The sequence below is a fragment of the Pantherophis guttatus genome, chromosome 7 (assembly GCF_059756535.1).
Source record: "Pantherophis guttatus breed Tessera chromosome 7, ASM5975653v1, whole genome shotgun sequence".
Lineage (NCBI taxonomy): Eukaryota > Metazoa > Chordata > Lepidosauria > Squamata > Colubridae > Pantherophis > Pantherophis guttatus.
Genome location: NC_142069.1, coordinates 14,468,792 through 14,496,572, shown reverse-complemented (window position 1 = coordinate 14,496,572; position 27,781 = coordinate 14,468,792). Strand labels below are relative to the sequence as shown.

The following is a 27,781-nucleotide window of genomic DNA, read 5'->3' as shown; positions in this document are numbered from 1 at the left end:
AATATGATCTGCCTAATGACCGGCTGGGTGGCCATGGCTAGGTGGTCATGTGACTGGGTGGGCGTGGACAACTCGATGTCACTCACATCAAGGGGCACCTCGCCGGCCTCCACTCACCCCTCCTCTTCCAGCCACTCCTCACCTCCCCACCCAGGCTCCTTAGAGCCCCAACAGGAAGCAGTTGTTGGAGCTAAGCAGCCACAATGAGAAAGAATTGGAAAAACAGCTCAGTTCAAATTGGATCTCACCGAGAAGGAGGCTCAGCAGAAGCACCTCACTGAGGACTACGAGCATAGGCTTTCCAAGCAGAGGGAAGACCTGCAGGAGTGCAAGGCCAGGTACTGGCACCTGGAGGCTCAGCAGGCTGAGGTGGTCAGCCAGTTCCAGGTCATGATGCAGTCCCACTGGAACAAGGCCCTCTGGCTCTTCACCACCAGCAGCACTTCCCTCTAGCCTTCGCGCAAAGCCCCCACCAGGAGGCTAAAGAAGACCCCAAGTCAGAATTTCCCCCCCCTCCAACCCACACAAGAAGACCCTGAAGGGGGAGACTCTCTGCAGCAATTCAGCCCAGGGACTGTAGTTTGAGGACCCCTGATTTAGTGCAATATAAAAAAATGCAAATAATTTTTCTGCGGACCACCAAAATTTTCTCGCGGACCACCAGTGGTCCACGGACCACCAGTTGGTGACCACTAGCTTAGAGGTATGAAGAGGACGTTTTGGGCATTGCATTGACACACTTATGGGCACCTCTGGCTGTACCATACCTGTGTGAGATTACTGCACAGAATAAGAACTGTATGGATTTATGACTCAAGAGGCAATCTTCTCCCTTAACAATTTTAAATGGTGGTATGCAAAACAACAACCTCTGCTCTGTAAAATTAAATGGTGTCTCATCTCCAATTGATTTCCCATGGCTCTCTTAAAAGATGGAAACATCATTCCAAAGTCCAGTGTTTTTTTTTTTAAATCACACTTTTATTATAGATTAACATTTTAAAAGAAAAATAAAGTCAGCTATGTCAAATGCCCAAGAACTTTGGTTCTATTCAAGCCCCTCTAGTTTACAAATGTTTTCCCCTTAAAGATGCATTGTTCAAAGCTTAAGCCATTCAAAGCCAAGTCAGCCTCAAAGCCTTCACATCTTTCTGCGAGGAAAGCCTAGGTCCCCTTCCCATCAATGCAAAGACCTTCAAGGAACGGATGCTTGCTCAATAGCCCTCATCCCCAAAACCAATAAAAGAAAAAAATAACATGGATAATAATCATTACAGCACAAATGAAAGATAACAGGGGGGTCCAAGTCATTTCCCGTTTGGCTGCCTGCTGCCATTCTTGTGATGCCTAATCATGAAAGATAATGGATTGTATTGGTTCAAATGTCACTCATCGGATACTTGTCGGTACCTCCACCCCCCGCAAAAGCATCTGCGACTGTCATTTTTTTCTTTTACATTGCAGTACCCATATGTCACATCATTTAAAAACACAAGAATTAGCAAATCAGGCAAAAAGAGGAATAGAAACATTTCCCTTTTGCTGCAGCATACAAGGAGATCTGGACACAAGAAACCCAGAGATTATTAAAAGCCGTCACTTTTCTCCACAATCCTTCAAAATTGCTTTCCAATCAGTTAACTCTTGCAAGCTTACAACAATCTTGCAAGATTCATTGGAATGAGGCAGGGGAAAAAAAGAACAGCCAAAGGGCAACCAATGGATTTTTATGGGTAAAGAAAGATTCGAAGAGGTGATGCAAATGCAGTTCTATGAAACAAGATTTTGTACCTTGCCTAGAATTCGCTTAGAATGCGTTGAATCTACATAGCACACTGCACTGTGATCTACTTGAGTAGATGTTAGGCTAGCAATTCTGGGGCAGCGTGGTTTGTGGTTCGACATCAAGCAACCCCAGAAAAGTGGATAAATAATTCAAATTAAGTTTATATTTGTCTAAGGAGACAGTGAGATCTTTTTCCAATGTGTTCAAGCAGAACGTAAACCATCGTACTTTCATTTGGGTAGGGTAAAATAGGCCCAATGAAATCAATGACCCCTTTCAAGTTCTAGGAATTAATGAAACCACAGTTAAGTTAACAAAGGGTATGTGCACCATGTGAGCTAAGGCAAGATCTTTGCACAATGCTCAAGAATCATAAAGTATACAAAACTCTTTTTAAAAATCCAGTTGGTTGCATTTTCCTTTTGGAGAAAAGTTGTTAGGTAAACCATTATTTCATCTCCATACATATATTTATATTTTACATTTTAGGAATTTTTTTTTTTTTTGGAAACACGTTCAGAATGAGAAGACAGGCCTATCGAAAGAATATTGCCTTAGTTGGGACTTATGTTCAGTTTTTTAACAGTGATCTAAACAGTGATGGCAGTTGTGAAATTCATACTTACTTCCCCAAATGCATTCTTACAAATATACTATAGGTTTCAACTGAAAAATACATGTCAAGTATTTATATCAGCTGATTTTTTAAAAAAAAATTGGGGGAAAAATTGCGCAGAAATTGTATAAATGCCATCTAAAATTATATCTATTAAGGAAAGTTTCTGCAAAAATGTGTCTGAAATTATGCACTTTTTTTAAAAAAATTGCAAATTAATGTGGATGTAGAAGGAAATGAATGTAAGGTTTTAAAAAAGGCAAAATTAAGTGAAATTGAAATTCACCAATTCACACAGCCATCATTAACATGTTTTTTTCTTGCTTGGATGTTTGAACTAGATGAAATTGGGTGGCAATGTTCATTTTCTTTGGATGTCTCATGTCCAGGGATTATGAAGTGAATGTGGTGGAGCACTTACCAGAGTTAGTCAACTACTGCACCCTATAAAGCTTTGATAGTCTCCTCTTAGACAATGATAAGTCATCATGTATTATCCACATGTGAGCATGCAAAACTAACAGTGATGGGTAAATTCCTGAATCCATTCTGACACATCTTCAACATTTTTTTTTTTTGAAGATATGATTTGGTGATCAACAAAACTGGAGTAGAGCATGTATTACCGTTCCTGAAACTTTTTTTTTTTTTGCATCTCTTAACTTCAAGGATAATGAGGTGATTGTATAATAATAGTAATAATAAATGCAAAGCTTTGACCATCCTATTGACAAACACAGTTAAGCCTTCTGTCCCTTCTTCTTGCAAAATGCACTTCTTTTGAAAGGAAAAGAAGAAGATATTTTAGCTGCTGATTTTGGTAAGCATCTTGTTAATTGCTTGCTTCACATGAGTAGTGGAACTTCGTCTCCGAGTCTTGCCTTGAACCATTTTCCGGCGTCGCACTTCCCGGCAAAGCTCATAAAAAGCTTCCATAATATTGCCTTCTCCTGTACACGCAGAGCATTCGTAAAAGGCGCAAGCTAGTTCCGTGGCCAGCTTCTCCCCTTCCTCCGTGCTGACCTGCCTGGAGTGATCCAAGTCTGCTTTGTTCCCCACTAGAATCAAAGTAACGTTCTTGGGTTTTTTGACTTCATCCAACAAGTTCTTTAGGGGAAGGACTTCTTCAAAACTGCCTCTATCTGTGATGTCATACACCAGCACGAATCCTTCACCCCATCGTACGTGTCCTTCCTTCTGAATAACATCCTCCTATTTTTTTAAAAAAGAGACACAGAAAGAAGAAAGTTATTTTGCAGATATACAGGAGACAAGGGTCCTATAGATTTTAGGGATCTTTGCACAGTGGAGTTTCTATGTGGTGTTATATTTTGGGGGAATTCTCTATGGTCTGGCATTAAGGGCAGATGGACACATAGCTTCACAAAGAGAGAAACATTAATAGTCCTGTGTTTACTCCACATCAGGGGTGAAATACTCCCAGTTCGGACTGGATCGAGTGATCCGGTAGCGATCGTTGCGGGTGGTTCAGTGATCCAGTAGCGATGGTGGAGCAAAGCTCCGCTCACCTGCCCGGGTGTCATTACTTCCTGGTCTTAACCAGGAAGGAATGTGTTTTTTACCTTCTGCGCATGCGCACGCACGCACGAGCGAAGCAAGCACACGCACATGGCACATGCACTTCCGAACCGGTAAAGAAGGTAAGTAGATTTCACCCCTGTTCCACATCCAAGAGAACATCACCAGAACTGAAATATTTTTGTTCCCAATTTTAGACCACTGTATTATTCTAACATTCTGGCATTTTTAAAAAGATAATAGTTCTTCCTCTTTGAGCTTTGCATAGCCTGGCTATTTTGGTCACACTAAGTTACACTAATTGATGGTTGTTCTAAGGAATGGCATATGAATCTCATGTATCCAAGTGAGAAATATTTGCACTGGGGATGAAAATAGCCCTACTCATCTGGCTGAAGAATTGTCTTTGAGATTTGAAGATCTGAAAAACCTGGAATTATTTTTGAATTTAGTGCTTCTTCTCTAGGTACGATGAACCTGTGTTTTTCAGAAGCTGCTGAATTGCATGTTAAGATATTTAAATGTAGTAGCCGGAGCAATGGGGTTGTGCAGTGAGCTGGAACACACAGTTGTGGTTGATTGGTTGGAGAGTGCAGGCTCCTAGATGAGGCAATCTGTGCTGTGATTGGTTGCTATGGGTGTGGAGGGAGAGTTCCCCTTTGTCCCACCCTTTTTCTTCTGTGCGCCCTGTGATTTACCGCATGATGCTCCTAATTGCCTATCTAGTTGGTTGTATATATTGATGCAAAATGTATTTATTTATATAAACCTACAAGTAGGTGTCAGATTCTGATTTCATTTGGACACCTGCTGTGCAATTCTCTGACATTGCAACTTCCAGCCTGCTCCAATTAACAGAGATGTGCAAAATATTCTGCTTTGTAATCTTCTTTACTTTACTTTTATTTGATTTATAAACCGCCCTACTCCCGAAGGACTCAGGGCGGTGAACAGCCAATAATAAAATACATACATACAAAATTTAAAAAGCAGTAATAAAATTGAATTAAATAGTTTGGCCCAGACAAATTAAAAAAAACCCAATCAATTTAAAACAAATTAAACTCTGAATATTAAAAATATTAAAAATTATTTAAAAAGAGGGAGAAAGTTAGGCCAGGCCCACCTGGTGGAATAAAAAGGTCTTAAGAGCATGACAGAAGGTGCGCAGATCCGGGATCCTCCGTATCTCCGGGGGGAGCTCATTCCAGATAGTAGGTGCCCCCACAGAGAAGGCTCTCCCCCTGGGGACCGCCAGTCGACATTGTTTGGCTGACAGCACCCGGAGGAGCCCCTCTCTATGAGAGCGTACCGGCCGGTGGGAGGCTATTGGTGGTAGTAGGCGGTCCCGCAAGTACCCAGGTATTCTGACTTTGGAATAGCCGATTTAAAGGTTGGTCCATTTCCATTAAATTCAGAACAGTTATTCTTAGGTTAGAATGTGACGTTCTGAAATTAACCAAATAACAGAATTGAAAGGGACCTTGTAGGTCATCAGTCCAAGCTCCCCACCCAAGCAGGAGACCCTACCCCATTTCTGACAAATGTCAGTCCAGTCTCTTCTTGAAAGCTTCCAGTGATGAAGCTCCCAGAACTTCCAAAAGCAAGCTATTCCATTGGTTGATTGCTCTCACTGTCAGAAAATTTCTCCTTATTTCTAGGTTGAATCTCTTTCATCAATTTCCATCCATTATTCCTTGTCTGGTCTTCGGGTGCCTTGGAAAACAGGTTGACCCCCCTCGTCTCTGTGGCAGCCCCACAAATACTAGAACACTGCTATCATGTCTCCCCTGGTCCTTCTCTTCACTAGACTAGCCATGCCCAGTTCCTGCAACCGTTTTTCCTATGTTTTAGCCTCCAGTCCCCTAATCATCTTTGTTGCTCTTCTCTGCACTCTTTCTATTATAAATCAGAACATTCTGACTGCAAAACATATTGTACATTTTGATTAGTCAGCAGGTCCAAGGGGATAGCAATACTGGCGATTCTAGCTTATCAGGAGGGCTACAGGCATATAAACAGATTTTTTAAAACACATCCAAGTTTAATTACTTCAGCTACAATGATATAAGCCATTGCAACTAAAGTTAAGATTCACAAAGCTGAATGCAACATTAAAAAAAAAACACAACTATTTGTGGAAAAAGAATGTGCAGCAAATGTCATACTATTTAAAAATAAATAACTTGATAAATATTTCAATCCCATTATTGGCATAAGCATGTGACATTTCAGTAAATTCAGTGTAACCTTCATTGAATTTTGCTTTTGTATACAGATCAGAAGTTCCATTTTCACTCTGGCATTCAGCTGTTGCTAAGACAGATCTCTGGCATCTGACCTGTCTTGCAAAATTATTATCCATTCAGAACTTTCCTACATTTAATTGTGTGGGTGAAATGTGAAATGATGTGAAAATTAAACCATTTTTCAAATATTACTCTTTATTACCATGAACACACAGAGAGAAAAAAACACTCTAAGGGCTGCTGACTTTGTCTTTCATGCTCTTCCGTTAGTGGTAAATGATAAAATATCAGTATCTCTTTGTTCCAGTTGGGAAATTCTACAAATGTTTGCCAATTCTTTCTTTTCCATAATTTTCCTAGTGAGTGGAGAGCTGTGACACTAAGTTCCGATGACAGAGGCAGGATTTCTTTATCTATCCGATTAATGTCAGTGGAGAATTACATTTCTACAATGGATAAAATTCCCTTAGAAATGACATTATTTTCCTGTACTTTTTCATACAGGTCAGACTTCTATTTCCTCCCAATTGCTTATGAGTAAAATTGTTGGATGGGGCTGAAGGAAAGAGAGAAGGGAAGGGAGGGAGGGAGGGAGGGAGGGAGGGAGGGAGGAAGGAAAGAAGGAAGGAAGGAAGGAAGGAAGGAAGGAAGGAAGGAAGGAAGGAGGGATATGCCATTAGATGAATCTGGGAATGAAGGAAGGAAGGATATGCCATTAGATGAATCTAGGAAGGAAGGAAGGAAGGAAGGAAGGAAGGAAGGAAGGAAGGAAGGAAGGAAGGAAGGAAGGAAGGAAGGCTTTCTCTGTCACTTTTGTTTTTCTCTAAATCAATTCCAGTTTATCTATGTGATTTCCAGAACGAGGCACAATACTAGTTCAAGAATAGTATTAATATTATATGCAAGTTGAAAAATATTATTTTGATTGGAAGACTTCATTGAACTCTATGCTCAGATGTACTCGGTATAAACCAGAGGTGCAGTTTTATCTTTGTTCGTATTCTTGCTTTTTAAAATTCCCTCATTTTATTTATTTATTTGGGACCTCCCAAGTCAATCATATATAAATCAGTCCCCCTGGACTTGGTGAGGCTTACTCTCAACTGCAGTGAGACAGGATGGAATCTTTAGATTCTATGGAGTGAAACATCCCATAACAATGTTTCTTAAAACTGTCCTAGCCCACATTTTTCTGCAACACTTATATGCAAAGATTCATAATCAGATGTCTCATATATGTTCCTTTCTAAAAAATTATTTAAAGCAGTTGTGTGGGCGCTAACTCTAACTGAACTCTTTTACCTCTTTTTTCCTGACCCATTATATTATTTTTCCATTAGGAAAAAAAAAAGCCATGTAGGGGAATATTTAATACTTATATTTATTTATTTTATTAGTTTGATTTATATGCTGCCCTTCTCCGAAGACTCAAAGAGGCTTACAATGCTTTTAAGCAATAGCCTTCATACTTTTGTATATACTTGCTTAGTAGGGCTTTTTGGGGGCCCCTAAGCGGTGTTCTATTTTATACAAAGTCAGCTTATTGCCCCCACAAACCGGGTCCTCATTTAACCTACCTAGGAAGATGGAAGGCTGAGTCAACCTTGAGCCTGGTGAGAATTGAACTCGCACTAATTGCAGGCAGCTGGCAGCTAAATATTACTTATATATCCTTGCCAACAGACCAAATGACAGCTCCTGGGGCCAGTTCCATATTTTGGTTCAGGTTTAGCCCTACTCTGTCTCTCAGAAATACTTGGAACCAGTGGTGAAATCCAATTTTTTTTACTACAGGTTCTGTGGGCGTGGCTTGGTGGGTGTGGCTTGGTGCACGTGGCAGGGAAAGGATACTTCAAAATCTCCATTCCCACCCACTCCAGGGGAAAGATATTGCAAAATCTCCATTCCCTCCCCACTCCAGGGGAAGGATATTGCAAAATCTCCATTCCCACCCCACTGTGGGGCTATCCAGAGGTGGTACTCAACATTTCCGCTACTGGTTCTCCGAACTGCTCAAAATTTCTGCTACTGGTTCTCCAGAACCTGACATAATCTGCTGGATTTCACCCTTACTTGGAACAGAACTATAATTCTCCTTCTTCATCATCATTTGGTCTCTAAGATATCACTTCCTTTGGAACTTTCACAGTATCATAGGACTGGAAGGACCTTGGAGGTCTTGTAATCCAACCCCCTGCTGAAGGCAGGAATCTTATATAATCAGAGTCAAATGGTTGTCCAGTCTATTCTTAAAAACCTCCAGTGACGGACACCCACAATCGCAGGAGGCAAGCTATTCCACTGATTAATTTTTCTCACAGCCAGAAAATTCATCCTTATTTCTAGCTTGGATCTTTTTAACAAGCTTTCACCCATTACTTCTTGTCCTGAGTGACCTCTAGTGCTTTGGAGAATAAGTCAGCTCCCCTTTTCTTTGTGACAGGTCCTCAAATCTAGTTATCATTTAAAGCGTCTGGAGATTTGGTCTCTTTTTTGTATTATGGTGACCAAAGCTGGATTCAGTATTCTCACCAGCATGGTGTAAAGTGGTACTATCACAACTTCTTGTCTTGACACTATCCCTCTGTTGATGCAGTCTACGACTGGATTGGTTCTTTTGGCAGCTGCAGCATGCTGCTGACTCTAACTTAAGTGGTGGTCCACTAGGACACCCACATCGTTCTCACAGTTATTATCATTGAGTCAGGTACCACCTATTCCATACCAATTCATTTGGTTTTTCCTTCCTAAGTACAGGACCTCATGTTTCTCACCAACGAACTGCATCTTGTTGGAGAGGGCCCAATGCTCAAGTCTGTCAAGATCCTTCTGGATCTTCAGCCTATCTTCTAAAATATTGAATATTCCTTCCCAATTTGGTGCCATCCAGGGGTGAAATTCAGCAGGTTCTGACAGGTTCTGGAGAACCGGTAGCGGAAATTTTGAGCAGTTCGGAGAACCGGCAAATACCACCTCTGGATGGCCCCAGAGTGGGGTGGGAATGGAGATTTTGTACTATCCTTCCCCCAGGAGTGGGGAAGGAATGGGGATTTTGCAGTATCCTTCTCCTGGAGTGGGGTGGGAATGGAAATTTTGCAGTATCCTTCCCCTGCCATGCCCACCAAGCCACGCCCACCAAGCCACACCATGCCCATCATGCCACCAAGCCATTTGAATTTCACCACTGGTGCCATCTGCAATTTTGATGAATTCCCCTTCTATCCCCTCATCCAGATAATTAATGCACAAGTTGAAGAGTATGGCCCAGCCAAGACTGAACCTTGAGGTACCCATCTGCATGCTTCTCGACTTTCTGTTGTATTGCCTGAACTAATAAGCACTTAAACCAGGGGTCAGCAACCCGTGGCTCTGGAGCCACATGTGGCTCTTTCATCCCTCTACTGCGGCTTCCTGTCGCTGGTCGGCTCCACAATTGATAGGACTTTCGGTTAGGACAGGTAGAGGAAAAAGGATGCCATGCTAGGAGGAGACTCTATGGTGGAGGAATAGGACTTCCGGTTGGCTCCAGAATTGAATGGGGGCTTCCGGTAAGGACCTTTGTGGCTCTTCGAGTATTTAAGATTGACGACCCCTGACGTAAACCAACAAAAATCAATTGAGATTTCTGCCATTGTAAGAAACACTAAAACTAACAGGAATATGAAGCTTCCCTTTCATACTCTCTCACAGATGGCCTACTATTTTTTTATTATTCTCCTTTGTCCCTTTATATTCCACACGTAAATACTTGACAACTTTCCCCTAGTGTTAATTATAGTTTTCTGGCATTGGCATTTTGCTACAGGGATCAGCAGTGTTCTTACCTGCCCAGCTGTATCTAGTATTTCCATGGAAACAACTTCATCATCAATGGTGGCTTGATGACGATAAGTGGACTCTTAAAAAAGGAATGAGAAATACTACATTAAAGGAAACAATCAGAAAGTATGGTGCATTTCTTTATTTCCTGCTCATTAGACCTTTCCACTACTTTCTGTTCTAAGAAGTGTGTTATTACTTCAACCCATTTGGTCTGTTTCGTTAGCAGGGGGGCAAACAAAGAAAATGTTGTTGAAAACCAGTCATTTTCCTATTCAGTTTCAACAGTATGATCTGGAATTGTTCTGGAGGCCAAAAATGGAAGCAAAGGGTGGATGGTCTGTTGGCTTCAGATTGCTGACTTTGGCATATAAATAAGCCAAAGAGATGGCAACAATTGCCATGGCCACAAATAAGTTCAACCGCCTTTTGTTCTGGTCTATGGCTTATCCAAGGGGCAGGGCAGAGGGACAAGCTCCACTTAGCACTATGAGATAGATAGGTATAGTATTTGGAAGTTGATATTATAAAATCCATGTGAATCGGAGCTAAAATTTACTCAGCTCCCAAAATTCATCACATAATTTATTTTGAATAATTGCAACAGTTACAACAGATATTGGTATCTGTATTTGATGCTCAGTATTTTTTTTTTTTTTAATTTGATTTATATGCCGCCCTTCTCCGGAGACTCAGGGCGGCTAACACTGTGTTAAGCAATAGCCTTCATACTTTTGTATATTTTATACAAAGTCAACTTATTGCCCCCACAAACTGGGTCCTCAATTTACCTACCTTAGAAAGGATGGAAGGCTGAGTCAACCTTGAGCCTGGCAAGATTTGAACTTACTTTAATTGCAGACAGCTGGTGTTAAATTACAGTGCCTTGTCCGCAGAGCTATCCAGGCTCCTGCATAGTTAATGGCCAGTATGCAATAAGATTTGGTATTTGACCGATCATGAGGACTGGATGTAAAATTTAATCGTGCCCAAAATTCTCATGTCGCATTTTAGATTTCATTTTTTTTCTTTATTTCAAATCAAGGTCCCATTCTTTTATTCATGTGCAAAAATGTGAAAAGTCATTGGCTTTTCCAAGATACTTTCTACTTGTATTTTGTTATTCATCCTGAAACCTGTACCTTGAAACAGAAAATGGCTGTACTTAGAAGTTATTTTGGTTGCCCTGTGACGTCTTGTGGTTGTCTAGTTGATGGAATATCCAGACTGAAACTGAGATTCAAGGCTTTTCTTGACAATATGCAAAGGATCTTAGCATGAGGCTAAAATATATTTGTCATTAAGATTAGCTGGATGGGATAAGATCTTTTCATGCCCTGGATTATAAAGTGATACATCCTGGGTTATAAATCCAGGAGCCTCTATTATGTCAGCTTTAACTAGTAAGATTTTCTAGAGAATTCTGCTGGGCTAGATGACGTCAGTCCCTTCCAACTCAGATCCTACAATTAATTAGAAAGAGGGATGCATGAAAAATTTGTTACGCCAGATCATTGATAAGTATGAATATAATGATCTTGAACCTGATCTTGAACTTCTCAAGTGTAGAGAAGACTCCAGAACATAAATGCATGCTGAAATATTCACTCTGAAATGTGGTTTATAACTTGAAAATATCTGCAAAAAAATATGTGCAAAAATATCTATGTTAAGGAAAAATGGATACCAAAATGATCATCTGGAAATTTTAACCCAAATAGTAATTCTTCTTTACAGAAAAAATGATTGTCAAAATATGTAAAGAAGGAAAAGTTCATTAGAACACCTACCTCTGAAGAAATATGGACAAATATATAAAAATGTGCACAAATATTGTTATGAACTTTTGATTTTTTTTTAATTGGGTCCATACAAGCCACTAAACCCAACTTTGATCTGATTAAATCAGAATCTTGGCTATGATAAGAAGTGACAGCTTGTCTTTAGCTTCATGGAAGAGTTCTTTTTTTTACACTGACAGTGTTTATATTTTTGCCCTTTGAGTCAGTGTTGACTCCCTGGAACTGCTTAAATTAGTCTCTGTAATCTTTTCGGCAAGATTTTCAGAAATGGTTTGCCACTGCCTTCTTCCCAGGGCTGAGACAGAGGGACTGACCCAAGGTCACCTAATAGAAAAGAATTTGTGTAGCTCAAGGTTGAACTGTGTGGTCCTTGCTGTTCTTTGAGGTTGACTGGGACAATTTAACATCTTCAATGCTAGAGGGGAGAGGAGTTTGCTCTCCTAGTCCAGGGGTCAGCAACCCGCAGCTCTGGAGCCGCATGTGGCTCTTCCATCCCTCTGCTGCAGCTCCCTGTCACCGGTTCATTCCACAATTGATAGGGCTTTCAGTTAGGACAGGTAGAGGAAAAAGGACACCGTGCTAGGTGGAGACTCTATGGTGGAGGAATAGGACTTCCGGTCGGCTCCAGAATTGAACGGGGGGGGGGGGGGAGGGGGAGCTTCCGGTTAGGACCTTTGTGGCTCTTTGAGTGTTTCAGGTTGCTGACCCCTGTCCTAGTCCATCCAGCTGGTTTTGTAACTCATGGTGTCCCAATTTCTAGCTTTGTGCTATACAAATGGATTCAAATCCACAATAATCTGTAAAACTCATCACCAAACGACTTTAGGCTTTGTTTCTTTCTCCCAGTCTAACTGTCAGCCCAGGAAGTTTTAGAACAGGGTTTCCCAAAGGTGGTAAACACACCTTTGGTGTTTCCTAAAGGAATTACACATGATTTCTGGTGCAGATGTCAAAATGCAAAGTTAAAAGAAAATGACCCCAAATTGAGGCAATCAGTTCATCTTACATCGTTTCCCATGGAATTTCAGTTAGAAAAACCATGCAATTCAGCAGTCTTGCATCTTTTTAACCTAGTATTTTTTAAAATTCATTTTTATTTAATTTGGGGATCTTGTAATAGTCGATAACTGGGGATGTTTCATGTACTAAGGCTTTTGTAATGCCACGGAGATTTGCATAAAGGGAAAAAAAATTGGGGACTGTTGTTTTAGAGTAAATGGAAAGGGGGAAAAAATGCATTCCAATTTGTGTCCCTGTAAAAATGGAAAGGATATAATTGTAATTTATTATACATTAGGAGAAGGTAATGCAATACATGTGACTTTTTCCCTGGCATTAGTTTGGATCTTCTGCCACTGTCTTTATTCAAATGACGGACTTGCATTTGATTATGTTTTGGTCTTGTTCCTTGACTGGCTTAAGAGCCAACATTCTGGAATATGTTAAAGCCTACACTTCAACTATTTAGATCCATATTTGAGATATTAGTTTGGTGTTCATTTAAAAGCGGCAACAACACTGCAGGATGGAGAATTCTGCATCACACAGCATCACACCGTTCTCTTTCCCACTGACCTTATTAATTTACTCTAAATTGCCAGTTACACCGCATTGACATAAAACAAAAACAAGAGAAAATTTTTTTAAAGGAGACTGAGAAACAGAAAACAAAGAAATCTCCCCTGCACTGCTGTGAATTGCCTGGTTAATGAATTTGTTGCAGAATAGATAACATATAAGTAACAGGGGAGTCTTCTGTGTTTCTCTTCCAAGTTATTCTGTGCTAATAGGAAAAATACCGAGAGCTGGTGTAGGTTGTGAAGTAACAACTGGGTGGGCAATGAGGTGCAATGTCATGAAAAAACAAAGCAAAACCTGTGGTAACCTTAGAGTTGATTTTTAAAAAAATGGCAATCATGGCTGTACCATCTAAATTCCAGCTATGTGATCTACAAAAAAGAAGGTGGAGCTTCAATTGTACTATTTTGTCTGCTATCTTGAGCTCTTGACCAGATCCGACACACATTTCTATCTGCGTATCCTCCCATAAATGCAGAGACCCTCTCCAGTGAAATTCGGAAGCCGCCTGTAATCAACATTTGGCACGTTCTAAGGCTTTTTAGTCCTTCAAACACAGTAGTGCTAAGGCCAGAGCTGAAGATGGATGCAGAAAATCTTATCTTTCACTTCGGTAAACAGATTTTTGTCTGTCTTGGTTGAATGCTTGAAATGTGGTGCAATGGTATGTAGGAATGACTTTGGGAGACAGAAGGAAGAGTGGCCAGCATAGAGTGGCTGACTAGGGAATTCTCAGAATTAAAGTCAGCAAGTCTTAAACTTGCTAATTTTGGAGATCTCTGGACTAAACCATGGTCAGACAGGTGACAGCTGAGTCTGCAGAAGGGATGGGGGCATGGCAAATATGTCAGAAAGGAAATGTCGATGAAAATTCACAGTCATCCAGGTCATGGTTGTCCCAAAGATGCTTTTTTTTCCCAAGAGGCAACTGGATTTTCTTGTTTTTCTTTGTGCTTCTCATCTAAGAAACTTCTTCAGCTCTGACTGGATGGTGGGGAATTCCTTGCAGAATTTGCATTCTTTTAGAGAGTTGTTGAGGTTATTTGAAGGTTTATTTGTGTCCCATTTACCTGTGCAAATGGGTGTGGAACCTTCTTGGAACCACTGAAAGGATTGTGTTGCAGACTGTGCCATATCCCTCCCCCTCTGTTGAGAGAATTGACTTCAGACATAGTTGGCCTCTTTGACTCTCTTTCAAACCAGTAGTCCTCTCTGTCCAAATTGTGGACTTTGCTGTCTTCAAAAGTGTGGCTGTTGTCTTTTTAAAGACAGATGGTCTACTGAATCTTGTCCTGATAGGTTTGTTCTCCTATGTTGCACCATGAGTTTATGAAGTGGTTGTTTTGTTTCCCCAATGTACAGATCTGCTCATGACTCACTGTATTGCACTGCATGTACCCTATTGCTCAGTTTGTCCAGTTTGCCTCTTGAAAAGAAAAGCCACCTTATGGACATGTCAGAAGGGACACTCCCTAGGTGCTTGGACTGTAAAAGAAATGGGGGAGAGATGTACTTTCAGACTTGCAAGATTCTCTTAATGTAACCTTACAATAAAGATAAGAGCTAGTACTCCTGAGTGAGCTTCTTGTCTGAACTACCTCCCAAGGCTGGCATTGAGCAAGAAGTGTTGAAATCTAGGAAACCAAAGTAGAGATGAATATAGATTTTAAGGGTCAGAATTTAAACGCCTTGGCAAATGCTTCCATCTTCACTAAGGAAAACATAATACCCCCCAAAAAAGTGGTGGTGGTAGTGAATGACTGCTTTGTATATATTCTTTCCTTTTTAAAAATGACAGATTTTGTTTGCCTGGTTGAAAGCGTGGACTATGAATATGAGTATCCATCATCAAAATTATAGAGAAAATGGGTTTTTGTAAGGCTACCTACATGTCAACTTTTAATTTTTTTAATGTAATTGCAAAAAGTCAGCTAAAGTTTTGGGCTGCATCAGCAGAATTCTAAATCGAAGGAAGTCATAGTTTCACTTTCTCTGTGTGGATCAGATCCTACTTCAAGGATTGTGTCTAGTTTTGGGTACCACTCTTTAAGAAGGATTTGAACAAATGAGAAGATAATAAATGTCAGTCTGGCCACGGAGTTGAGCAACTCAAGCTACTCAACTCCAGCAGAGAGGCTGCTCTACAGAGGCCACAACCATCTCATCCCTTCACAGACTAGGTTTCATATTCTGGTATCTCTTTAGCAGTGTCTTTGAAAGCCACAAAAATCTCCTGGATGACTACAGATATTTGCCACTCCACAATTTGTAATACTTGCAGTTCTAAAAGTCAAAGGGACATTTCAAGCTGACATTTAAGAAAACAACATATACATATGCACACTGTACATATCATTGCCAAAAAAGAGCTCTTGTTAGCTTAAATATTGGCTTATTTCTAGTGACTCTGGCAGCCTTTCACAAATCAGTTAAATTATATTTAGTTTGTGGATGTCACTGCCATATGCTTGGAGTCTAAAAGAATTGCCAGAAAAGAAATATGAGACAAATCGATTACTCTAAGCCACTATTCATTTTCAAGCAGACCACAATTTCAAGAGCCAGTTCATTTGGGTTTTAGAGCAACTTGGAGAATCTGAATCATCAAGAAGGGAGGGATTTAAGTATTTTCTTTTAAATCTAGAAGGTTCCCTGCCCCTGAGGGATGAATTTATTCTGTATCATACTCCAAATTTAACTATAATTACGTTGTTGGGGTTACATCAGTTCAAAGTTGCATTGGCTAGTGTATCAGCAGGGAAGAATATTTTAATAGCATGTGGCTTGGCTAGCTACAGAAAAATTGGGGTGGTTTTCGTTAGTGTCAGCTTATGGCATTGTTAGTAGGAGGAGTTTTAGATTGGATGTTGTACTCTGCTCTTAAAAACTGAGCAGAATCATATGCCAAGCCAACTTTGGGTCAACAAAAATCCAGTTCTTCTACATTTATACTATATATGTGTGGTGTACCAGTTGCACCCATTCCTGGTTCATGTTTACTCACAGTTACTCATGCCCTGGTGACCTCAAGAATGGACTACTGGGACACATTTTATATGTGGCTGCCCTTGAAGAACATTTAGAAGCTTTCACTAGTGCAAAGTGCAGCAGTACAAGTAGTTATGAGTGTGTCTAGAACAATGCATGTTAAAACTCTGCTTTGTAACTGTATTGGTTGCTGATTTGCTTCTGGATTCTTTAAGGTCCTATTTTTGACTTTTAAAGCTTCACATGGCAAGGGGCACCTCTCCTCATCTACTCATCCCATCAGGTCTGGCAGGAGGGGAATATTATGGGTCTTTTCAGTGGTGGGATTCAAATAATTTAACAACCGGTTCTCTGTCCTAATGACCGGCTGGGTGGGTGTGGTCATGGTGGGCGTGGCCAGGGGGTGTGACAGGCAGCACTCGGCCTCCTGCACCCCCCCCGGGAGCAAAAACGGGCTGCAGGGGACCGTGCCACACACCCCATGTGCTGTTTTGGGCCTAATAGGCCTCTCTGCAGCCTCCTGGGAGTGAAAACAGGCCGGGGGGGCTGCACCGCACCCCCCGTGCCCTGTTTTGGGCCTAATAGGCCTCTCTGCAGCCTCCTAGGAGCGAAAGCAGGCCACGGGAGCTGCGCCGCACCCCCACCCTCCATGGCCCGTTTTGGGCCTAGTAGGCCTCCCTGCACTTACCTGGGAGCCAAAATGGGGCACGTGAGGACTCCTGGAAGGAGCAGGGAGGGGCCACCCAGCAATTTAACTACCGGTTCGCCCGAACCATCCCGAACCGGCTGAATCCCACCACTGGGATTTAGTTTTAGTGTAGTTTAAAACAAAGTTTTAGGTTTGTTTTTAACTGTTTCATTGTATGCTGCCCAGAGACAGACAGCTTGTGCAATAGGCAGGTACATAATTTTAATCAAATAAATAAATATAGTATGAATTAGGCTTATGTTCACATATTGGTTGTCTCATTTACCCTGTGCTTCTGCTAGTCATGAGGAAGGTGAGTTGCATCTAAGCACAGTCCTTGATTTCCAATTTTACTTTTGAATTTGATGACCAGCAGTGAAACTTGCAAAAATGACAGAAAAAGGTATTCCACTGGAGACATTTCAAAGGATTTTTGAAGAAAAGGGAAAGAAGTTCACAGCTACAAGAACAGCAACCATATCTCAGTAGTGGGTTTCAATTTTCTTCGCTACTGGTTCGCTATTGGGAGCATGCAGGCCCGTGCACTCACTTTACAAGGGCGCGGTGCTTCTGAGCATGCACAGAGTGTTTTTGCTGATGTCCGGGCAGGTGGGCAGAGCCTCCTGCCACCGCCGCTACCGGTTCACCAGAATTGGGAGGAACCGGTAGCAACCCACCACTGCCATATCTGCTTATATGAATACACTATTTGAAAAAGATCTTAAAGAAAAAATATATTAAGAGGCAAAGAAGAATAATTTGAATACTAGAAAATAAAATAGAAGTTGTGAGCTATAACACAGAGATGAAAACTAAAGTGGGAATACAAATGATAAGCCAAGAGATGAAAAATGACCTGGATAATGATCCATTACTGGATTTGTAAAAGAGAGAGCTGGGTAGAAATTCCCAAGAAAATTTGGATGGAGATCAGATCTTATGACAGCATCTTAATGAAGTAAAGTTTAAGAATGATGAGAGGAAAGGAAATGAGTATAAAGTTGACCTCCTTGATCAGGGTAAAAACAAAAAGTACATTTATAATGTTCTGAGAACCTTTTATGGCCTTTTTGCTAATCCTGGACAGTAACATTAATAATTGGGGAATGGTTCATGGATAAGGCTAGAAATATGAGAAGAATTAATTTATGTAATGTCATATCAAAAGAGATAGACTGATATTAAATTTGCTTGCCCTTTTTTTAATAAAGAAGATCAGAAGTCACTTCTTTAACCATTCTTTCCTTTTTTTTTCTTTCCTGTATGCACTTTTTCCTTTCCTTTCTTTCTATTCTTTTGTTTCTCTTGGATTTCAGATGGTTTAATTTTATTTTTTTTTACTATTGTTAAAACCTTTAATAAAAAGTAATTTTTAAAAATAATTTCAATCAATGCTTTCCCCATCCAAAAAAATTAAAGATGATTTCAGGGGGCATTTCACTCACCCCCTGCACCAAGCAAAATTTTCTACAGTACTCTAATTTTTAAATAACATTGAAGAGATTGCATTAGATTCAAGTGTGGTAGTTGTGCAGTCCAAAGACTGGTTCAAAATGATTAAAATCTGTGAATTTTAGGGTAGTTGTTTTTTCATGAAATTGCTTGGCTATTTTGCTTTGTTACGTTAACAATATAATTATGGATAATGAACTCTGCTCACATTAAGCTGACTTTTTGCAATTTGACTGTCAAAATGAAAACACAGTCTTAAACGCCAGCATAAAAATCAGGCTATTGGTTCGTATTACTGTTTGTTCAGTTCGTTGGTAGCTCTCTAGGATTTTGGGTAAGTATCCACAATGTCCACAATTTTCCACAATTACTAGTGGCTTCTTGAATGGAAATATGCTGGAGATTGAACCTACATGCTAGCGTCTATGATAATTCACGACGGGCCAACTCACCACGGCCAATTTGCCACGATCAACTCACTGTGGCCAACTTGCCACTGCCAACTTGCCATTGCTAACTCACTGCAGAACAATTCATTGTAGGATAAGAGTTACACTAATATCAAAGAAACAGTGGAATAGAATAATTAAAGGATGCAAACAGAGGGACAGAATGAAACGTGAATAGCAAAAATTAAAATAATTTTTATTTATTTTAAATAGAACTAAGGAGAAATTTCCTGACAGTTAGAACAATTAATAAGTGGAACAACTTGCCTGCAGAAGTTGTGAATGCTCCAACACCGGAAATTTTTAAGAAGATGTTGGATAACCATTTGTCTGAAGTGGTGTAGGGTTTCCTGCCTGGGCAGGGGGTTGGACTAGAAGACCTCCAAGGTCCCTTCCAACTCTGTTATTCTATTCTATTCTATTCTATTCTATTCTATTCTATTCTATTCTATTCTATTCTATTCTATTCTATTCTATTCTATTCTATTCTATTCTATTCTATTCTATTCTAAATAATTAAATAGAATTGTTAAATTGTCCTGCAGCGAGTTGTTCAGCGGGGAGTGGGCCATGGCAAGTTGTCCCCCAATGAGTTGGCTGTGATGAGTTGGCTGCGACGAGTTGGCCACGGCGAGTTGTCCCATTCTCTACATGCTACATGCAAAGGTTATATTTCAAGACTGTTCTAATGAAGTAGCATATATGTCTGTGATGGTATATTATTTTTATTTATTTAAGAAAATTTATATGGCCATCCAACTCAACTCTCAGTTACTCTGGGCGGCTTAACAAAGATAGTAATAGCAGTATAAGACACAACAGGGGAAAAAAAACTCACCAAGAGTGGGGTCATATTCCCATATGAATCGTTTGGTCAGAAAACGTACGACGAGAGCTATAGGAAAGAAAAATATATCCGGTGAGTTTATGACACATAATAGCCCAAGTGGTTTAAAGGAGTACAGTTAAAATAAATTCTCAGTTCAGCTTATTTCTCCAATTTGATAGCCACTTGATATATCGAACTGGAACACAAAGACAATTCAGGCTGTTACAATTCAACAGATCTGGGAAAATTTGTGTTAATGAACAGGTCTTTATTTTATGGATAGAGGCAGATTTTTAAAAAAACAACGATTTGTAAATCTACCCTTTAATGAACCATAGAAGATGGAATAGAGTGCCATTCCCAGTCAAATTCATACTTTTAGAATTTGTTTTGAATGGTTTCAATGCTAAACTAATGACAAATGTGCTTTGGATCTGTTCTCACGATTGCAGTTTCGATTACGTTTTGCAAAAATTTCAACTATGGGCATGTTCTGGATTAGAGATTTGACAACTGATCCTTTTGAATTTTGCAAACAACATTTAAAATCAACAGAAACTACCATAATTGGTTCTGTAAAACTTGATTTAGGGAAAATATAAATTAATTTTAAAAAATAAAAATTCAAAACCATGTAAGGAAACTCATAGCAGTTAATTGGGTTATTTTTTCCCCCCATAGTACAGTGTCACATTTTATTTTATCGCTAGTCATATCCCAGATTTTCTCAGTACAATATATACTATTTCTTTCCCATTTTCTCCTGACAACAGAGAAAATTGACTTAAATCTTTACTGACAGTGATTCAACACTTGATGTATTTAATTTGTTAAAAAAAGAGAAAGAAATGAAAACATATCACGGCTCTCAGCTTTTAGCAGCATCAAAGAAAGAACCGATAAACTCTAATAAGAATGTTTTTTCACGCGTTATGATCTGTTCATCCATCAGCAGCAGGAGATGCAAAATCTTGTTAAGAACATTTTAGTTGAATGAATCATTAACTCTCAAAGAGTTCAAGTAAACACTCTTAATATTAGACCCCAAATTCACTTCAAACCTTCTGCAGCTTCCAGAGCTGTAAATCTGTCTTTACAAAGCTTGAAGATACAATTAACAAAGATAAAAAAATAAAATCAGGATCTGAGTATTTTCTTAAGATGATATATGGAATATATGTCTAAAAAGATTGTGCAAACCAGCTGCAAATTGCTTGTTAGATTTTCTTCTTGTGCTGCCCCTTGGCTTTTCAAGTTTTGATGGAGATTTATCAATCCTATTCACTAGTTCATAATTAAACAATCCCAGAGTTTCTTTTGCAAAAACAGGAGTTTACGTCTGTAGGACAACAGGTGCTATCTCTGAGTACAGGTAGTCCTCAACTTACAACCATTCATTTAGCGAACATATGAAGTTACAAGAACATCGGAAAAAGTGATTTATGACCATTTTTCACACTTATGGTCATTGCAGCATCCTCACGTGATAAAAATTCAGATGCTTGGTAACTGACACGTGTTTATGATGTCTTTTAAATAGCGCATTCATATGCAGCATCCTGGGGTCAAGCGATCACCTTTTGCGGAATGGGACAACTTGTCGCAGTCAACTTGCCATGGCCAACTGTAGGGTTTCCTGCCTAAGCAGGGGGTTGGACTAGAAGACCTCCAAGGTCCCTTCCAACTCTGTTATTCTATTCTATTCTATTCTATTCTATTCTATTCTATTCTATTCTATTCTATTCTATTCTATTCTATTCTATTCCAGAAATGACTCTATTCTATTCTATTCTATTCTATTCTATTCTATTCTATTCTATTCTATTCTATTTTTAATAAACTTTTATTAATATTTAAAATCCAAAAATACAAGTTAAAATACATCTATAACAAAAATACATCCGTAATAATTATACAATTCAATGTCATTCTGACAGTACGTAATTCTTATCTTTTATTCTATTCTATTCTATTCTACTCTACTCTACTCTATTTTATTATCTTGCTACAGGACAATTCACCATGCCCATATCACCACGGGACAACTCGCTGCAGGACAATTCAACAATTCAATTTAATTATTTAAAATAATTTTAAAAATATTTTAATTTTTGTTATTCACATTTTATTTTGTCCCTTCTTTGGCATCCTTTCTTTAATGATTCTATTAGACTATTTCTTCGATATTAGTGTAACTCTGGTCCCACAGCAAATTGTCCTGTCGTGAGTTGGCCGTGGTGAGTTGTCCTAGACCCCACCTTTTGCAAACTTTTGACAAGCAAAGTCAATGGGGAAGCCAAATTCCCTGAACCATGTTACTAACTTAACAACTGCAGTGATTCACTTAACAACTGTGGCAAGAAAGGTCGTAAAATGCAGCACAACTCACTTAACAATTGTCTTGCTTAACCATGGAAATTTCGGGTTCCATTGTGGTCATAAATTGAGGACTACCGATATATAAAAATCACCATTCTCTAATATTACTTTCTACATGCATTCAGTTACAAATGCCATCATCCACAATAAGGGCATTTTCCCATCCACTTGTGCAATACATCTGAAAAGCAATACATTGAGAAAACTTTTTCAAAGTACATAGAAGAGCAACATTTTTTTAAAAAAAGAAATAATTGGGGGGGCGGGGAGGTGAAAAGTCAGTTTCTAGTACCAATAACTGATTATTAGAAACTCTGCACCTTGCTTGGATGTTTCACCTGTTGTGCCTATTTAGTATTATTACTAAATAGTAATATTTAGTAATAATACTAAATTGGTGCAATCAGTTTTATTTGATCTAATTGAATTGGTGCAATCAGTTTTATTTGACCATTTCCCCATTTCTGTTTTTTGATTCAGAAAAATCTTGAATGTGCATGTATATACCCTGTTTCCCTGAAAATAAGACATCCCCTGATAATAAGCCCAATCAGGCTTTTGAGCGCATGCAGTAAAATAAGCCTCCCCCTGAAAATAACCCCTCCCCAAAAATATTTAAATTCAGAGCTGGAAATCAGATAAGACGACAAGAGGAGCCCCATCTTGCTTCACGCGCCCCAAAATAATAAGACCTCCCCAAAAATAAGGCCAAGCGTTTATTACGGGGTTCAAAAAATATAAGACAGGATCTTATTTTTGGGGAAACACGGTATATTCTGTTTCTAAAAGTAGACACATATAAGTGTTATGATCTGTTCTATCTAGCTTTGAAGCCCTCAATCCATAACTCAATACTACTGTCAGCATCACATGCTTGAGTGAAATTATCCACGGTTTCTTACTGAAATGGAACAAGAGTCCATTTCAGAAATACAGCACAATCAATAAATCAAAATTCCAAATGACAGATGGATTTTTCATGGTCTGGATGACAATATGGTTCCTTTACTTTCTTTTGCAGCTTTGACACGTGAACCTAAATCAGCCTGTTGTCGGGTTTGTGGTGTCAGTGTGTTTGCTTAGTGGTAGTAAAAAATTATAAAAGGGGGGGGGCTTAGTCCCTGAGATAGTTAAAAAAAAAAAGACCTGTGGAACTGAGTCTGAAGGAACAGGGTTAGATTGTGTTTGTTCATTCAAATCAATAGTGGGAGCAGAATCTTTCTCATAGTTCTCTACATGGGGCTCCCCTTGAGGTGCACTCGGAGGCTCCAACTGGCGCAGAGTGCGGCCGCGCGGGTGGTTATGGGAGCAACGTGGAGCTCCCATGTAATACCTCTCCTGCGCGAGCTGCATTGGCTCCCGGTGGTCTTCCGAGTGCACTTCAAGGTTCTGGTTACCACCTTTAAAGCGCTCCATGGCTTAGGATTTGGTTATCTACGGGACCGCCTGCTACCACCAATAGCCTCCCACCGGCCAGTACGCTCCCATAGAGAGGGGCTCCTCCGGGTGCTGTCGGCCAAACAATGTCGACTGGCGGCCCCTAGGGGGAGAGCCTTCTCTGTGGGGGCACCTACGATCTAGAATGAGCTCCCCCCGGAGATATGGAGGATCCCGGATCTGCGCACCTTCCGTCGCGCGCTTAAAACGTTTTTATTTCATCAAGCTGGCCTGGCCTAAATCTTCTCCCTTTTAAAATTTTAAAATTTAAATTTTAAACACTAATTTTAATTTGTTTAATTATGGGATATTTTAAAATTTAGCCAAATTGTTTAATCTGTTTTAATCTATTTTAAATTTTGTATCTCTGTGTTTTATCTTTTGGCTGTTCACCGCCCTCAGTCCTTCGAGAGAAGGGCGGTATAGAAATTTAATAAAATAAATAAATAAATAGTTGAAAATCATATTTTTGGGTTGGATGCATCATCCCTATTCACCCAATTTTTTCCTTCCTGATCTCCTGGCAGATGGGAGGGGATCACCTGGTTCCTGCTTTCCATCTCTATTCTGCTGCTCTGATGTACATCAAAGGTTAAAGCTATAGGGCAGTCCTAAGTATTTTTTTTCAGTGGATATTTGTGTGCCTTTTTGATATATTAAGATAGATATTAGCGGTGGCTCAGTGGCTAAGAAGCTGAGCTTGTTGATCGAAAGGCCAGCGGTTCAGCGGTTCGAATCCCTAGTGCAGTGTAACAGGATGAGCTCCCGTTACTTGTCCCAGCTTCTGCCAACCTAGCAGTTCGAAAGCACGTAAAAAATGCAAGTAGAAAAATAGGGACCACCTTTGGTGGGAAGGTAACAGCGTTCCGTGCACCTTTGGCATTGAGTCATGCCGGCCACATGATCACGGAAATGTCTTCGGACAGTGCTGGCTCTTCGGCTTTGAAACGGGGATGAGCACCACCCCCTAGAGTCAGGAATGACTAGCACATATGTGCGAGGGGAAGCTTTACCTTTACCTTTTTAAGTCCCCTACCGTTTTTATCTCTAGGAATCTCTCCCCCCACTTCCCGCTCTCTCCCTTACTCCCTCTAGCTTCTTTTATCCCATTCTGTAATTTTTGCAAGCTGAACAGAGTGACATGTGTGCTTGCTCTTATTTGGATATACTTATTTGGATAGAATGACCAGGCGAATGCTAAATGCAAACTAAACCGGAAATTTACCAACAGTAAAGTTCAAGATTTGCCCTCCCACACACACCTTCCATTCAGGGGAGTGTTCTCAGCTCCAGCCTGCAGGGTTGTACTTCAGTTGACCAAACTCCTTCTCCTCCTCCAGCTGACAGGCAATGCAGCACAAAAATTAGGTACTAGCCAGCCTCCTTGCCCTACGGGTTTTGCGGTATAAACTTCTTCCCCATTTCCCCCAAGAGCCAGTGTATGATGAGTGGCCATCTGGCAAATTAAAATCCATCAGGAGAGGAAGGGAACATGGAGACTTTGACTTCTGGAGAGGGGAAGAAATACCAGGAGGAGGAGGAGGAGGAGGAGGAGGAGGAGGAGGAGGAGGAGGAGGAGGAGGAGGAGGAGGAGATGACAGGAACTCCTGTTGATGAAAATCTTTCCATTATTCTGGACATTCTGGACATTCTTCTAACTAAACCAGACCAGCCAGCAGTACCTGAACACACCTGTACATGGATCATAAGCTTCCTAGCAGACAGGAAGCAGCAGGTGAAGCTAGGCAAAATTACATCAGATACCTGCACAATTAGCACAGGAGCCCCCCAAGGCTGTGTGCTCTCTCCACTTCTCTCTGTACAACAATGACTGCATCTCAAAAGATTCCTCTGTTAAAATGCTGAAGTTTGCAGATGATAAAACAGTGATCGGTCTCATTCAAGACAACGATGAATCTGCATACAGATGGGAGGTTGAACAATTAGCCTTGTGGTGCAACCAGAACGATCTTGAACTAAGTACACTCAAAACGGTGGTGGATTTTAGAAGAAAACTTCCTATATTATCACCTCTTACAATACTAAACAACACAGTATCAACAGTAGAGTTCTTCATGTTTCTAGGTTCTTACCATATCTCAAGACTTAAAATGGACACCTAACATCAAAAACATCATCAAAAAAGCTCAACAAAGAATGTTCTTTCTGCGCCAACTCAGAAAGCTCAAACTGCCCAAAGAGCTGCTGATTCAGTTCTAGAGGAATTATTGAGTCTGTCATCTGCACCTCCATAACTGTCTGGTTTGGCTCATCAACCAAACTAGACAAACACAGACTTCAACAGATAATTAGAACTGCAGAAAAAATAATTGCTACCAACCTGCCTTCCACTGAGGACCTGTATACTGCACGAGTCAAAAATAGGGCTGTGAAAATATTTATGTCACATCCTGGACAAAAATTGTTTCAACTTCTACCCTCAAAACGATGCTATAGAGCACTGCACACCGGAACAACTAGACACAAGAACAATTTTTTCCCGAATGCCATCACTCTGCTTAAGAACTAATTCCCACAACACTGTCAAATAATTTACTAATACTGTATTACTATTATTCTTCTCTTCCTTACTAGTAACTATCTCTTCCCACTTATGACTATAACCATATCGCTTGTATCTTTCAATTTATATTGTTTTTGTTTCCTAGTACAATTTGATAGCTTATTAGTAACCTTGACTATCACTAAGTGTTGTATCTTTTTATTCTTGATGAATGTATTTTATTCTTCTTATGTACACTGAGAGCATATGCACCAAAGGCAAATTCCTTGTGTGTCCAATCACACTTAGCCAATAAAGAATTCTATTCTATTCCTTTCTATTCCATTATTCCATACTTCCAGAAAAATGCTGCAAAGCATCTTCCTATTTACTCTTGAAAAGCAGCTGAGTCCATTCATTGGTGCAGTTTGCAAAGTTATAGGGAAACCTCAATAATTCAGATTAGTGCAGCACTTATGTACAGGACGAAACTGTAAACTGTAGATCCAGCCTCTCATGCTACAGGAACAATTTAGAAAGTGACTGCAAACTTGGAGAGAGTCTTGCACCCTCTGTAGTTCTTGCTGTGGCTCCCAATTAAAAATGGAACATAACATGAAAGATTATCTCTTCTTCAGGACCCACCGGTGTCCCAAACAAGGGATGAATGAGTAGCAAACAGCTGCTTAGCTGTGTCAGTATTATAGCAGGTGGTGCTCCTATTCTGTTCATTGAATGATACCGAATTGAAACATGAAACTAATTACTTGTTTCAGCTTAATCTATCCAGTTATTCAAAGTATGTCTTCTTGTTCAGAGGCTTCCTTGACTTCTTCCACCACTGAGCACTTGCTACTTAACTATTTTTAAAGGGAATTATTTGATGGATGTGCTGCAGGGACAGGTAATATCTGTGCTTACCAACTCGCCAACTCTTTCCTTGCTAATAATGTTACTGGAGGAAATGAACTGCCTGGTTTCTGTCTGTCCTCAAATTAACCTGCAACATGGGTGGATGGTGAAGGTGGTTAGATATCTGCTTTTTTCAAAGCTCAATACCTTTCTGCATGCCGCAGAAACCAGACAGGATAGCCTGACATGGAAGAAGAAATGGAGAATCAAGCTAAAGCGGATGCCATATGAGCTTGTTTTAATCTGCACCAGGGATGAAATCCAGCAGGTTCTGACAGGTTCTGGAGAACCGGTAGCAGAAATTTTGAGTAGTTCGGAGAACCAGCAAATGCCACCCCTGGCTGGCTCCAGAATGGGGTGGGAATGGAGATTTTGCAATATCCTTCAACCTGGAGTGGGGAGGGAATGGAGATTTTGCAATATCCTTTACCCTGGATGAGGTGGGAATGGAGATTTTGCAGTATCCTTCCCCTGCCACGCCCACCAAGCCAAGCCATGCCCACCAAGCCTCACCCACAGAACCGGTAGTAAAAAAATTTGGATTTCACCACTGATCTGCACAAACTAGTTTTCAGCATCCCATTACACTATAATGGGACTTCGTGATAGATGGAAGCAGAATTTATTCATAATTTTAGATTGGTTGAGATTAATGGATAAAGAACTTGGGGGAAAAAATGGAACTTTAATGGTATACATGTTGTTGACAGCAGCAAGAATATGCTATGCACAAAAATGGAAGGACACTTTGATTC

The 27,781-nt window shown here is 40.1% G+C and overlaps 1 protein-coding gene across 2 annotated transcripts in view; it reads right to left on the bottom strand.

Annotated features, from left to right (window-relative positions):
* Positions 1-959: 959 nt before the first annotated feature.
* The window catches only part of RERG (RAS like estrogen regulated growth inhibitor), a 140,044-nt gene continuing 113,222 nt past the window's right edge, over positions 960-27,781 (bottom strand). For both annotated transcript variants that reach the window (XM_034403796.2, XM_034403797.2), the window contains 3 exons: positions 19,805-19,861; positions 10,015-10,088; positions 960-3,614 (listed from right to left, as the gene is read on the bottom strand). In XM_034403796.2, the coding sequence (XP_034259687.1) occupies positions 3,207-3,614; positions 10,015-10,088; positions 19,805-19,861 (539 nt within the window). In that variant the 3' untranslated portion in view covers positions 960-3,206. The remainder of the gene's footprint in view (positions 3,615-10,014; positions 10,089-19,804; positions 19,862-27,781) is intronic.